Source organism: Colias eurytheme, chromosome 22, assembly GCF_061535395.1.
Source record: "Colias eurytheme isolate Ceu_HAF_F1 chromosome 22, ilColEury1 Martin Lab GWU primary, whole genome shotgun sequence".
In the NCBI taxonomy this organism is placed as follows: domain Eukaryota; kingdom Metazoa; phylum Arthropoda; class Insecta; order Lepidoptera; family Pieridae; genus Colias; species Colias eurytheme.
Window position 1 is genome coordinate 1,359,765 of NC_143001.1, and position 14,086 is coordinate 1,373,850.

The following is a 14,086-nucleotide window of genomic DNA, read 5'->3' on the forward strand; positions in this document are numbered from 1 at the left end:
TTATTCCTTCATGTCGATACAATTCTACGAATTGTAAAACCTCGGCGCCGCCATCGCTATCGGAACATGGTTAAACCACACCCCGGACACTCCATACAAAATGATCGTTTTGACAGTCACACTGTAGAGACTGCAAATGTGTGTGTTAACGCTTTATGGTTGGCACATTTGTGACTAGCGTAAAAAAAATTCGCGTTTTTCTGATGAAATACATCCGTAAACAGCACAATATCTAACCATTTTCTACGAAAAACGATAATCACAAATCCAAAATAATAAAATTACTTTAAGTCAATTTGATTAATGTTGTCAATCTTCGTTGCGTATCGTCCTTGCAGAAAAATATGGCCCATTTTATGTCTGATCACGCGGGGGTGAGGTAAGTTTAATTTTGGCGGGAGGCGGAGAGTGTCCGTTCTGTAGCGTTTAGCTACTATTATGTATTCTGTGGTTAAACGTAAATTTCATTGACGCGCAACGATACTGTCTCCGCTGACGAGTAACAACAAACTGAACAAGACACCAACGTGTGAACGCTGTTTGTGGAGCGCGCCAAGATCCTTTGATGTGTGCACAAAAAACCGACAACATTCGGTTGGCCTGCCAATATTGGCGCCAATTATGCTAATGAAGCCAACATACCGCCAAGTGGCTCTCTACACGTTGGCCCAACCCGTTGGCCCAACACGTTGGCCCAATGTGTACTGCCACCATAAAACTACGCAGCGATCTATATGCGCTGTTTTCATAGAAATATCAAGAGGAAGCTTTTAAAATATAATTTATTAAGTTTTATGAAAAGCGAGCGAAACCACGGGCTGAAAGCTATGAAAATGACAAAAAGCAGGACTGAACATGAACATTGTATCATGTGTTTTTCGATATAAAGTACATAAGCTTTCTTAAAGTAATTTTTATAGGTAATTATTAATAAATATTATAGCAGAATTTTCCCGCAGCCCTGATCCGTTATAATTAACAAATACCTAATTGTTAATATCCAGAGTCTAGAGGATGTTACTTAACTATTAGTCATCCTTTGATATTATTTGATTAAATTTGCGCAAAACCTTTTAACATTATCACAATTCACAAAATATGTACATTAATGTACAATATAATAATCTAAAACGATACTCGAATTGATTTGTTTATTATTTTCTTTACTCTCAATCTATTAACTTCTACGTACATTTTCATCATCTTTTATTATATATATATTTTTCAGGTCTTGCAAGAATACAGAGATTTGGCCCGTGCGATCCGGAGGAAATTAAAGCTGAACTTTACACAGACCATACAAGAATCGAACACTTTCCAAACGCGAAAAAGCATAAGGCGAGTTATAATGTAAGTAATGTGAACGTCTCGAAAAAATAATACATTTGTAGCATCATATTGTCTTCTAATAAATTTGTTTTGCATATTTTCTATTGCCTTCAAAGGAAAGGAGGAGGTTCTTTATTTGGCTGTATTTCCTTTATGTTTGTTACCGCGGAACTTTCGACTGGATTAACCGATTTTGATGATTCTATTCTTTAATTTGAAAGCTGGTGTCATTTTGTACAGTTTTAATAATTTGAGATTTGTTAAAAAATAATTATTAACACAATTGTATGACGTTAACATTAATATTTTTTTCAGTTCACAATATTCGCCAACTTCGAGTACTCCTGCATCGTGTTCCAAGTATTCCACTACAAAAAATGGGCGGTAGAAAAACCAAAAATATACCTCCATAAATGGTGTCTATCTCCCAAACCCCTCTGCTATGGAATGCATTTTCTTCAAATAGACTTCTATGTCGATATATTCTTTAAAGAGTCAATTACATACAGAGTCATGGTGTATGGGCAAGAAATAAAATTCCTAGATATCAAAAGAGCTACAGCATATTTTAATACTAAAAGAAAATATCCGATAGTGCCGTATGTTCAAATGGGTATAAATACTACAGGGCTTTGATCTTTTGAAGGATAAATTACGTATTATGAATGTTCTCTTTGTTTTTGAATTTGACAAATAAAATATTAACTATGTAGATATTTGTTTGATATTTACATTCACACCACATCCTTTCTTTAGTTTCCTTTTATATAGGTAGTAGAAATTTGGTAGGAATTTACAATTGTATGTAACTTAGATAGAACAATATAAGCGTAAGACAACTTCTGCATGTGTGCATGCTGTGCAAATTAAGTACAATCAATTTAAACTGTTTACATGTATATTGTCTACTAGTTTTCTTAATATGGATAAAGAATCATTGAGTTACCATGTACTACGTACTAGAGAGGGCATCGCTACTAAACTATTTGTAACACGAGTTAGAGTCAATCGTCTCAAACCATTTTTTTTGTTACATTGATTGGTTTTAATTTATAAGTAATAAGAGGCAGAATATCTACAAAGTGTATGACTCACTATCCGGCCCGCGCCGCCGCGCTTGTTACACAGATTTTGTTCGTGGTGTCCTCTCTATAATAATACCTCAATGTAAAGAATATATTTATAATAATACCAACTAATGAGTCTTATTATGTTTTCCCCACAATTAATTAGCATTATAGAGACTAGAGCTGGATTTTTGCGCCAACCCTTAAATTTAAAAAACTTAAATTAGTTTCAATTCTACTAGACATTATTATTTTCAATAGGCAATTTAATTCATTCACAAACTGTTTATTTTTTCATTACTTCATTTAATTTTCTGTCACGCCTCGTTTTACGGTAAATCATAAAATCAACGTTCATTAGGACCGTTTGCTTTTTGATGTTTTCTGCCAAATGTAATGAAGTTTGATGATCATCTGTATACATATATCGTATTTACATTAAAATGAGTCTTTCTCGCTAAAGCCATTAACAAAGACAAACCTATCATTTTTTCATTTATAAATTCATCAAATATAAAAAAATTATCGTACCTACGTGTAAATTTAAACTCCATTGTCTTTATCTTTCGATTTTCGTAATAACATCCAATTCTAAGTTCAAAAATTACTTTTTAAAACATTTTATTCGTTTTACCTACTTACTGGCAACTTCTTTTTTAAACTCAAGGGTTGGCCAAAGTTTGAGGCGGGAACGCTATTTGCATAATTTCTCGACCGCTGTCGTGAGCGGTCAACTGTGTTACATAATTTAATGAGTAAAACTTGTACATTGAAAGTTTTGTAAATAATTAGCTGAAATTATTAGTGCTTTGCATTCACTTATTACCTAAGTATCGTTCGATTTGCTTTAACTCCAGTCTTCAGAAGAAAAATAAACTTATTTCATAATTACCAAGTGCTAGGTTGAGGCATGTTGTTTCAGATAATTACCTATTTTTGTATTGTGATACTGGACATGTTTTATTCTGATTACTATTGTAACTAAAAAAATGATCTCAACATGTTCAATACAATGAAGAATATGAAAATATAATATCTCAAATTATATCTAAAAGTTGCGTCCAATTATGAATGAAATTTTCAATTACGCCACTACACAATTACAAAAATATGCATCGGCCATCGTGCGATTGTCCATAATTTTGTAACAAGATATGATTTGGGAAGAAATGTATGAAAAATTACCGCCAATATTCTAAAAAGCGGAAAATATAAGAGCATTTTTCCATCGAAAATTTTACCTAGGTTGCTGGAAAAAGTACATTTTAACTAAACTGATAAAATACTCTAACGGACTGGCTTTGTCACTTAAGCTATTCTACTTAATTTAGTGAGGTGAAGGTGAGACGATTTTTTATATCGATAATTCTAATTTTGTATAGAAATATATCAAATGAAATAGTAAATAATATCTTTAACGTTGTAAAATATGCACATATGTACTTAGATGTTATTTTCATATCAAAACTAAAGTAAATCTCAGATAAATTCTTAGTAAAAATTTAGGCATTGGAGAGTGATGGGTGCAAAATATTCTTACTATCACAATGCAAGAAAGAAGAAAATATCAACCTCAAGTATACAAAAATTAACACATTTTCCATATATCTTATGTCTTCACTGAATTGTGAAACGTTAACGTTAAGTTATTTAGGATAACTAATGAAAATATTTAAATAATTTGCAAATATTGTTATCACAAATAAAAGTTCCAATGTTAAACTCTCAGACAATTCCCGTCAAAGATAATCTTATCGTTTGACCTAAAAAGGACACTTAACACTTGTAATGGAAACAAGACAACTTCAACAACTATCAACCATTTAATACAGAAACTTCCAACTTGCGACTTTGCTCAAGTAACGTCAGTTACAAGGTTTAATCACAGTACGCGACGCGACTTTAACAATCTCTTAGTGATAAAATCATAATAGTATTATAAATATTGATATAATAAGCGTGGAAGTAATAGGTTTTCTTCGTGGAAAATTTAATAAGACTAAAATTATCAACTACCTATGTTATTAAAAGAAAGTCGTACACCACTTACAAGTCATGGACGACTGAACGAATTTAGATGATTTTTGCTGTTGGATTTGTCTCCGCCTGGATAAATAGAAATAGAAATAGAAATAGAAAGTGTTTTATTTGCCACCAATTACAAAAATATAAATCTTAATAATCTAAGTAACACAGAACAGGAAAAAAAATATACATATATAGCAATGGTGGCAAAAAGGACTCCCGTCAGCAAAGCAGCAACCATTAATTAAAATGTATTGCTGCACTGATTTTCAGAGGAGACCACGTGACTGTACAGATGCAATGATTCAGTACTAAATGATACATATAATTATGACAGTGTGTTTATGTAGGATAGGTAGAGACAATATAATATAATGATGATATAAACGTAACGTAATAAGATGAATAACGATGATATTTTAAAAAAATGAGAAAAAATTGAAAATGTGTCGAGGCGAGAAGGTATAATTTGTACCTTTGGTAAATGTGTGTTATGTTTCTATCAACACGTCGGTCGATAGTAATATATCGATAAATATGCACATCACTATCCAGTGAATTCGCCGTAGGACGAGGACGTTTCCAATAGATTAGTTCGATCGCACCAGATAATTCCGTGAACCTCTTTAGAGCTTTCAACAAATAATTAACATCTATTTCTTTAAATGCCTTCAGTATATTGTTCATTGAATAGAGAAATGTTTGCTCTATCCTTTACATGAATTTATTCACGTTCCCGTTTTAGCGAGACTTACTTCCATTCTTAGTACTCGTTACGTCGTAATTATACACGTTATTTTCATGTGTTTATACTGTTTGTGTAAGGAGTTGTTAATTACTTCTATGACTTCTAACAAAGACATAAAATACAAGCTAGAAATACAAAAACATCTGTGTTGCAAAATCACACGAAATTTAATTATGAAATTGCGTCGAGTATAGTTGTAAGTACGGTATGTTTTACATCGGCATGGATAAAAGGACAGCCCCCCTAGTCAAGTGGCTTTCTGTTAGCGTAGCGTTCAATAGAATAGACTACGAATGTATGAGATTGACGTAAGCTGTAGCCACAGAATACATAATAGTAGCTAAACGCTACAGAACGGACACTCTCCGCCTCCCGCCAAAATTAAACTTACCTCACCCCCGCGCGATCAGACATAAAATGGGCTATATTTTTCTGCGAGGACGATACGCAACGAAGATTGACAACATTAATCAAATTGACTTAAAGTAATTTTATTATTTTGGATTTGTGATTATCGTTTTTCGTAGAAAATGGTTAGATATTGTGCTGTTTACGGATGTATTTCATCAGAAAAACGCGAATTTTTTTTTACGCTAGTCACAAATGTGCCAACCATAAAGCGTTAACACACACATTTGCAGTCTCTACAATGTGACTGTCAAAACGATCATTTTGTATGGAGTGTCCGGGGTGTGCTGTAGCTACGTTTATCTACAGCTTACGTCAATCTCATACATTCGTAGTCTATTCTATTGAACGCTACGCTAACAGAAAGCCACTTGACTAGGGGGGCAGGTAGGTAGAGTTTTCTACTAATAACTAAAACTTTTAGCTTGCCTTTGCGCTACTCTATTATTTTAGCATTACAGGTTTTAGAAAATAATCCGATATAAAATAGTACCAACTAAATCTGTAGGCGAATTCATTGCAACAAACTTTATCAACAGAATAACCAACTGCTCGAGAAGTAACGATGTGGTTTAGATAAATTGAAATACTAAAATCTAAATAATTCTAAAATCTGAATAAAGTTTCGTAAATCGTCGTATTATTAAAAAGGAACAATATAAAATACAAATTATGAAATGAATATACATAGTTTACGGAAATTATAGGATAAATGTAACTATCTATGATTTCCTTTATCCTTATTTTTATTTATTTTTTTTTATTTTATTTATTTTTTACTTATAAATATCTACCGATCTACTGATAAACTTTTAAACACAGATAAAGATCACAGTAAAGATTCTTAAAGCATACAGCCAAATAGAACTAGAATTAAAACTCCATAACTATTTATCATTCACATTGCGTAGTGTATTGGCGCCAAATTGGACTAGGAATAATGGTGAGATATGAGCGCACAGATAAGCTAGACTTAACCGATTTAACCAGCCTGCATTCAACGAACGGTATTAACGCGTTGTGATTAAATTGACGGATTTATGGCAACATTATTTGTTAAGAGCATTATATAAACATTATAATTATCTTTGAATATTTTGCATTAAAACTGGGAATAAATATGAAATCAACTTTTCGGGAATCGTTTTTCGTTATGGTAGCATATGGGTTTAACATCCTTTAACAAATAAAACGAAAAACTAAAGGGTTTCATTAGGGTTTCAACAAGAATTTTGATTAAAATTAAACATTTGTACTTGTCAAAACCTCAATAAAATAATACAGATTCAATATACACTACAGACCAATTACGGCAAGAGCGTCTCAGAACTTGTATCACCCGTGTTAATTATATAAATTAGCGTATAGTGTATAGACCAAGCTCTTGATAGCAACAAGCGAATTAATTCCGTACAAAGCAATAGGCCGGTGCGGGTATTGTTCGAGCGTGCTATTGTCGCGTGAACCAGTCTTGTAGAGACGGATTGTCTATTGCCATAATAGGTGTCTTTTAGGGCCCCTTTGCTTAACATTTCTTGACACTGAAGGACAATGATGTACATAAATTGTTTAGAATAATAATTTTGAGGAAAGGTTATGGCAACGATTTCAATTATTTCGCAGTGATAATCGCTAGAAATTTACAGGAAATTCATGTAGGTAGGTATCCAACACGTCAAAAACCTAAGTATATATATAACATAATATTAGGTACCTACAACTTAACATAAACGAAAGAGAAAGACTCTTTCGCATCAGTTATCGAATAGTTTCAAAGAAACCAACAAAAAAATCTCTCTGAAATATTTGATCGAAATCCTAGACATTTAACTATTAATCACAAATCCTCACGAGACCTTAATCCAGCCCTGTCCAACACAGGCCATTGTACGCAATTACTAGACCTAAACACGTTCAATGTTTTGGGCTAGATTTAATTGAGATAGGTGCATAATAGGGTTATTATACTATAGATTCATTCTGCTTCACCTGCTTCCAATGATAATGTCCTACTAATATTATAAATGCGAAAGTTTGTGAGGATGTGTGTGTGTTTGTTACTCTTTCACGCAAATTCTACTGAACCGATTACAATGAAATTTAGCACACATATACCTAGAGGGTAGCTTGGAATTTGGATTAACACATAGGATAGGTTTTATCTCGGAAATTCCACGGGATGGGTAGATAATAATTATAAGATGGTCAATTAGTATTGTGAAGTGATTACAGTAAAATGGCGCAACTGATTTTGATGAATTTAAGTTTGCAGAGATAATATTTTATTGTATATGTATATATCAAAGAGTATATGTAATAATATTAATCATCCATTCCCTATGTTACCCACATTCGGTTCTAACTTCTAATAATATTATCAGCGTTTAGTTTTGGGACGAGTACATAATTATTTGAAAATAATCCTTGCTTTATTTCCGTTACAGGAATGAACAATTGAAAATATTCTCAATGATGAAAATCCAAAAAATAAGACTTGATAAATAAAAGAAATAATATAATAACATAACTATAAGAGCATAACTGAATAACCTAAAATCATAAATATGTCCTACATATAGCTCTATAACAATTTCTATCCCTCACGTTGTACGATTAACATCTCAGCTGCTAAAGTTACACCATTATTTCTTCAGTTTCACCAAGTTGTAATACTCAGTGAAATCACGATGCGATCAAATTAAATCTTCCTATCGCCTCAGTGCCTCTGAGTTAAAATATTCATTCGACAGGCCGCACACTGTACGTGGCACGCAGCCAATTTAAGATGAATAATTTAAAGCTCCGAATTTCGAAGTTCACTCAAAGTCGAAACGGTCATTTACAATTTAGTAGCATTATAGACATATCCGAATCCTCGGGGTATCAAGCTCCTGAATGTGTAAATAAATTTTTTAGTGTGACAAGAAATGACCGTTAAGGTATTCAATCATTATTTACACTTACTTACGAAGTTACGACACTTGGTTGGAACTAGTTAACAATTCTTACCAAAATAGTTCAGTAATTGATTGATTGAATCGGTCACCATGCGCGTGAAGCCGCGGGCTCTAGCTAGGCAGTCCTAGTCCTAGCTAGAGCCCGCGGCTTCACGCGCCTGGTGACTGGGTAAAAAGTTAAAAAAAATACCTTATATGCTAGGTAATCTATAAGAATGAAACTTCAGACACCTTCAGATCAGGATCAACTAGTAGGATATATTAATTATATAAATGATATAAAGACGACAATATTATCTAATCACTGTACACGGGTATACAGTTTATTTTTATGGAAATTAATATCTCAGGAAATAATATTATGCATACAGTACTTAACTAATACATAGTTACTGTTTTGAAGCAACCAAACTAATAAAATTACACAAAGCGCGACCAAGAGCGCGCCAAATGGCCGCGTCGCGTCGTTTGAATTGTCGATTTGAGTTGGGTTTTTTTAAACATTTTTTTTTTTTATAAACTTCTAATTAATTTTTTGCTGCGAAATTCTTCTCAATTTTAAAAAAATGTTGTAAACTATCGGATAAAAAAATTAAAAAAAAACAAGCATATTCTCTATTAATTACATGAAATAATTATTGCCCTGTATTGTGTCGGATAACATTTAAATACATCACGGTATCTATTTAGCGATAGCCCGAATCTGCGCAGAAGTCAAGGGCAACAATTATAAAAGTACGGTAATTCCCGCCACATTTATGTGCCGCCTATTAAAACATCCATACTAATATTATAAATGCGAAAGTAACCTGTCTGTCTGCCTGTTACTCAATCACGCCTTAACTCCTTAACAAATTTGCATGAAATTTGGTATAGAGATATTTTGATACCTGAGAAAGGACATAGGCTACTTTTTATCCCGGGAAATAGGATAGGTTTTATCCCGGATATCCCACGGGAACGGGAACTATACTGGTTTTTTTTTGACTGCACGACGAAGCTGCGGGTGGAAAGCTAGTAGGTACATTATAATTTACCGTTTAAGTTTATGGTATTAATAAACTATTCATTAACTTAAAAATCATCACATTACCTTATTTTTTAAGCTTTCTTTTAATTGTTAATGCCTAGTAATTGTTATGGAAGAGAAGTGCCTTCTAACACAAGTGAAATTTATCACTTAAATGAAGGCACTTAGGTACCTGGAGGTACCCAAGATGAAAACTTCTTTAAAAGAAATAAACAATTTTTATTTTTATTTTATTTATTTATTTATTCATAGCCCATAGGTTTCACCTCAGGTTTCACTATACCTCGAAAGTGATGCTGTCAAAGTTGACGTGTCTATTCAGTCCTATTCGCGGAAAAAGTTTAGTTTTGGTATCTGTCAACTGTCAAGTGTCAATTCAATAGTAAACAAGAAAAACAGTAGGTTTATTCCTCTGAGAAAAACAGGGATTATTACAAGCCTCTTTACTGTTTAATGTTTATACAGTTTACAGTGTAATAATGAATGAAAGTTAACATGATATACGATGAAAGCTTAATTTTATAAGACTCATAAACAATTTTCATATCAGGAAAAATTTATAATAAGGTAGTTAAACAATTTTATTTATTTACTAGATTCCCGCCAGCGGCTTCGCCCGCGTAGTCAAAGAAAAATCCGAATAATTCTCGTTACCGTGGGATTTCTGGGATAAAAATATAAGAATCCTTCCTCAGTTTTCAGGCAATCTCTGTACCAAATATGAAGTTAATCCATTCAGTATTTTTTACGTGTAGCCCGGACATACAAACAGACAAAAATTCAAAAATCTTATATATTTTTATATACATATAATATATTTTTCGCTTCGATATCGATTGTAGATCACGCCCCAAGTCTTCTTAAAAAAAAATATTCAATGTGTTTTGACTTTCCCATGATTTTATTTATATGTTTAGATTATTAACTTATATGGTTTAGTAATTAGTTCCATAATAAGTTAAATCTAACTTAAGTGCAAAGATTGCGTACTACTCAAGAGTATTGTTAAAGCATCGTTTCCCAACCTGGGGTCATATCCCACAGACAAATCAAGAAAATTATGAATGCCTTAGTGACCAGATTATTCTTACGGCCGGACTTTGTATTTTTCAGTTTTTAGATGGAATAATCTGACAAGTGATGGGTGGCTAAGCTATTTCATAGAGAAACATTGTAAGAAATCAATCAATTTTTTAAATAATGTAGATTGACTTATGCAAATAAGTTTTTTAGGGGTTGATGACGATAAGGTAGCTATAGGGGTCGGCAGATCCTAGTAAGATGGCGCTAGGGGTCTGCCTTTGGAAAAGGTTGGGAAAGCCTGTGTTATAGTGTTTAATTCTTCATAGATTATAAAACTTATTTTTATTGTTAGAAATATTATCAGATAACCTAAGCCAATTATCTAAGTTGTTTCTCTATACTGATAACCTAAATAATATACTTACAGTAATTTGTTCTGAAATTGTTAGTGAGAACTTATAATTTATAACTAACTAATTGTTGTATTTAAATTTTTTTTTTTTTTTAACAAATTTTCCTGATTTTTTTTCACGGCAATTTATTCTATAACAGGTAGAACCAATAAAAAACTCTTAAAATTTTCTAGTTATTTCTGGCTTGTTATTATACAATTTAAATAAACTAATTCATAACTTTTGCTTTTCAGCACTACAATCTAAGAAGATATACTAATTTCATAAATATACATCTCATCAATACAAAAGTAATATTAATACTCTGCTACCAAGTTGACTAATAACATTAAGGAGTAAGGACAAATTAAATCATGGCAGAAGAGAATAGATCTCTATTACAAGTTTCAGCATTATTAACCAATGAAGAACTTGATAAAGCTCTCTCTAAATGGTTTCAAAAACCAGCTACCTTCAGTCATTGGGAGGTAAGATTATTATTACATTTTTAAAAGAAATTTATAAAAAAACATCATACATACATTACTATAATTTTCAGGTAAATTGTATTATTCAGTCAGTCAACAAACATTTGCAGTTATGCCTATGCTATCTTTATATATAAAAATGAATCGCAAAATGTGTTGGTAAGCGCATAACTCGAGAACGGCTGAACCGATTTCGATAATTCTTTTTTTATTATATTCCTTGAAGTACGAGGATGGTTCTTCTGTAGAGAAAACGTAAACATGTACCACGGGCGAAGCCGGGGCGGACCGCTAGATTGTAATATAAATGACATTCAAATTCTATCTGAAAAGGCCTAGAAGTTATGCATCTGATCATGATTTTGAATTCATTTAAGGGTGCACTCACACACATCAGTCACCGTCACGGCACGTCACCGGACAGGATTAAAAAAAAATATGTATCAATAGTTCTAGTATGACTCTGTTCCCACACGACAGTCGCCGGCACGAAATCTATCAGTGACGTCACCGGTCAGGCACGTCAAATAATCTTTCCATACATGTATCATACTTTTATCCCCACTCACCCGGTGCCGTCACGTCTCAGTTCAGTCAGCGTCGTGCTACCGTCAATTGCTACATGTTCTCTAGCGTGACACACGTCTAATCACTGACTAACCTGATGTATGTGTTCAATGATTCAGTCAAACCGGCGACGTGACTGACGGACAACATGACGGTGACTGGTGTTTGTGGATACGTACACGAACCGTCACCGATCAGTCATCGGTGACTTGACGGTGACTGATGTGTGTGAGTGCACCCTAAAACTCAAAGTTTTAAAATATTTATTGACTGTGAAATATTTAATTTACAGTATGTCAGTGAAACAGGCAAAGGCGATTCATACTTAAGTGAAGTAATAAGAATTAAAATATATGGAATTATTAATGGAGAGTCCGTGCATGTGCAAGTAGTCCTCAAAACAATTCCCAAGAACGTTTGCCGTCGCCTAACATTCCGTAGCCACGACTTTTTTAAAAACGAAATAAACATCTACAAAAAAATCTTGCCCGTACTACTTGAATTTCAAGCAGAAAAACGAGTTACCGATCCGTTCACACATTACGTTAATTTGTTCCTCGCTCTCTCTGATGGAGTTAATGATGTAATATGTTTAGAAGATGCATCTCTTGATAAATATGGCAGCCCGGTACGCCAAGAAGGCATTGACTATGAACACTTTAAACTCACGACAGAAGTTCTAGCTAAATTTCATGCTTTGTCATTTGCAATGCGCGATCAAAGACCAGAGGAGTTTGCTAAAATCAGCAGTACTGTATTCGAAACGTATTACGATCCAAAATACACGGATTGGTATGCCAGGTTTTGGAAAAGAATATCAGGCATTGCTATAGACGCAGTTGAAAAAGAATATCCCAAAACAATTTATGTGGAAAAAGTCAAAGAATTCGCTGTTCCCGAACGGTACCAAGATATGATTAAAGCAGTTCAAGATAAAACTAACGGTGTTATTTCACACGGTGATTGTTGGACAAACAATTTTCTATACAGATATCAAAATAGTACAGTAGTTGATGCTAAAATGATAGATTTTCAACTATCAAGATATGCTAGTCCAGTTTTGGACTTGATGTTTTGTATCTACGCATGTACAGACCAAGAGTTACGATTAAAGCATTACGACGGTATATTGCAGAATTATTACAGTGTGTTATCGAATCAAATAAAGGAATTAGGTAGTAATCCAGACAATGTGTATTCTTTGGATACTTTTATGGGTGAAGTTAAGAAATATTCGTACTTCGGTCTGGGATTTAGTTTTGAATCTACGCCATTCATCATATTAAGTCCTGAAGATGCAATTGTTATGGATATGGAGGTAAATGAAATAGGAATTATTTGTATGTCAAATGGTATTTTATCTTTATATTATTCATTTTTAAACACTGTTTATAGCATGAGATTCAATATTATGCTATTTTTATTATTGAAGGTAGATAGATAACACAACATATTATAAATCTCGTTTTTGCCTTACATTTCAAAATAGAGTGTATAATATCATATTATGCTGTCGTCCGTGAATTTATATATGTTTACATTTAAAAAATAAATTATAATTTTCAGGGTAACGAAAAAAAGGACATCGACGACTTTTGGCAACTACCGCCAATTGCAACTAAAGAGGGTAGATTAAGAGAAGCCAACAATGTAGTGCATTGTGTTGACAATGGATATATTTAATTATAATCATAGAATACATATAAACTGGCGTAGAAGCGGTCTATGCGATCAAACTAGCAGTTAAATCCGTTTCTTTTTTTTTACGGTTCTGCTGCTAAAGCGAGTGCTACATGTGTTATGATTTATATTTAACTTCTACTTGAACGGACATATTGATAAAATCAAGTATTTGTATAGTATTTAATATTTTATTATTGTATTTAATTTAGCACAGAGAAATATACATTATATATACATGCACGTAGTAGTGAGAATGTACAGTATTCAATTTAAATAAAAGCTGTAAATAAATGATTGAAACATTCTTCGTTTTCTTTTTGAAGTGATACTTCTTTATCGGGGTTGGAAAAAAATTTAGTGTAACATTTT

At 32.8% G+C, this 14,086-nt stretch overlaps 1 protein-coding gene across 3 annotated transcripts; it reads left to right on the plus strand.

Annotated features, from left to right (window-relative positions):
* Positions 1-10,010: 10,010 nt before the first annotated feature.
* Positions 10,011-13,892, plus strand: LOC149898534 (uncharacterized). Of its 3 annotated transcripts, XM_090115032.1 has the most exons (5): positions 10,011-10,131; positions 10,798-10,874; positions 11,234-11,467; positions 12,327-13,352; positions 13,601-13,892. In XM_090115032.1, the coding sequence occupies exons 3-5, from the start codon at positions 11,354-11,356 to the stop codon at positions 13,715-13,717; spliced, it is 1,257 nt and encodes a 418-aa protein (XP_089971158.1). In that variant the 5' UTR covers positions 10,011-10,131; positions 10,798-10,874; positions 11,234-11,353; the 3' UTR covers positions 13,718-13,892. The 3 variants fall into 3 exon arrangements, with proteins under 3 accessions (XP_089971158.1, XP_089971159.1, XP_089971160.1); XM_090115033.1 differs by lacking the exon at positions 10,798-10,874 and having other exon boundaries at positions 10,022-10,131; XM_090115034.1 differs by lacking the exons at positions 10,011-10,131; positions 10,798-10,874 and adding an exon at positions 10,689-10,737.
* Positions 13,893-14,086: the final 194 nt, after the last annotated feature.

Bases quoted from the DNA above. Each gene is read 5' to 3' on its own strand.
- LOC149898534 (XM_090115032.1), top strand. From the start codon at position 11,354: ATGGCAGAAGAGAATAGATCTCTATTACAAGTTTCAGCATTATTAACC. The intron at 11,468-12,326 runs GTAAGATTATTA...TTTAATTTACAG, and splicing joins CTACCTTCAGTCATTGGGAG to TATGTCAGTGAAACAGGCAA. The intron at 13,353-13,600 runs GTAAATGAAATA...TATAATTTTCAG, and splicing joins CAATTGTTATGGATATGGAG to GGTAACGAAAAAAAGGACAT.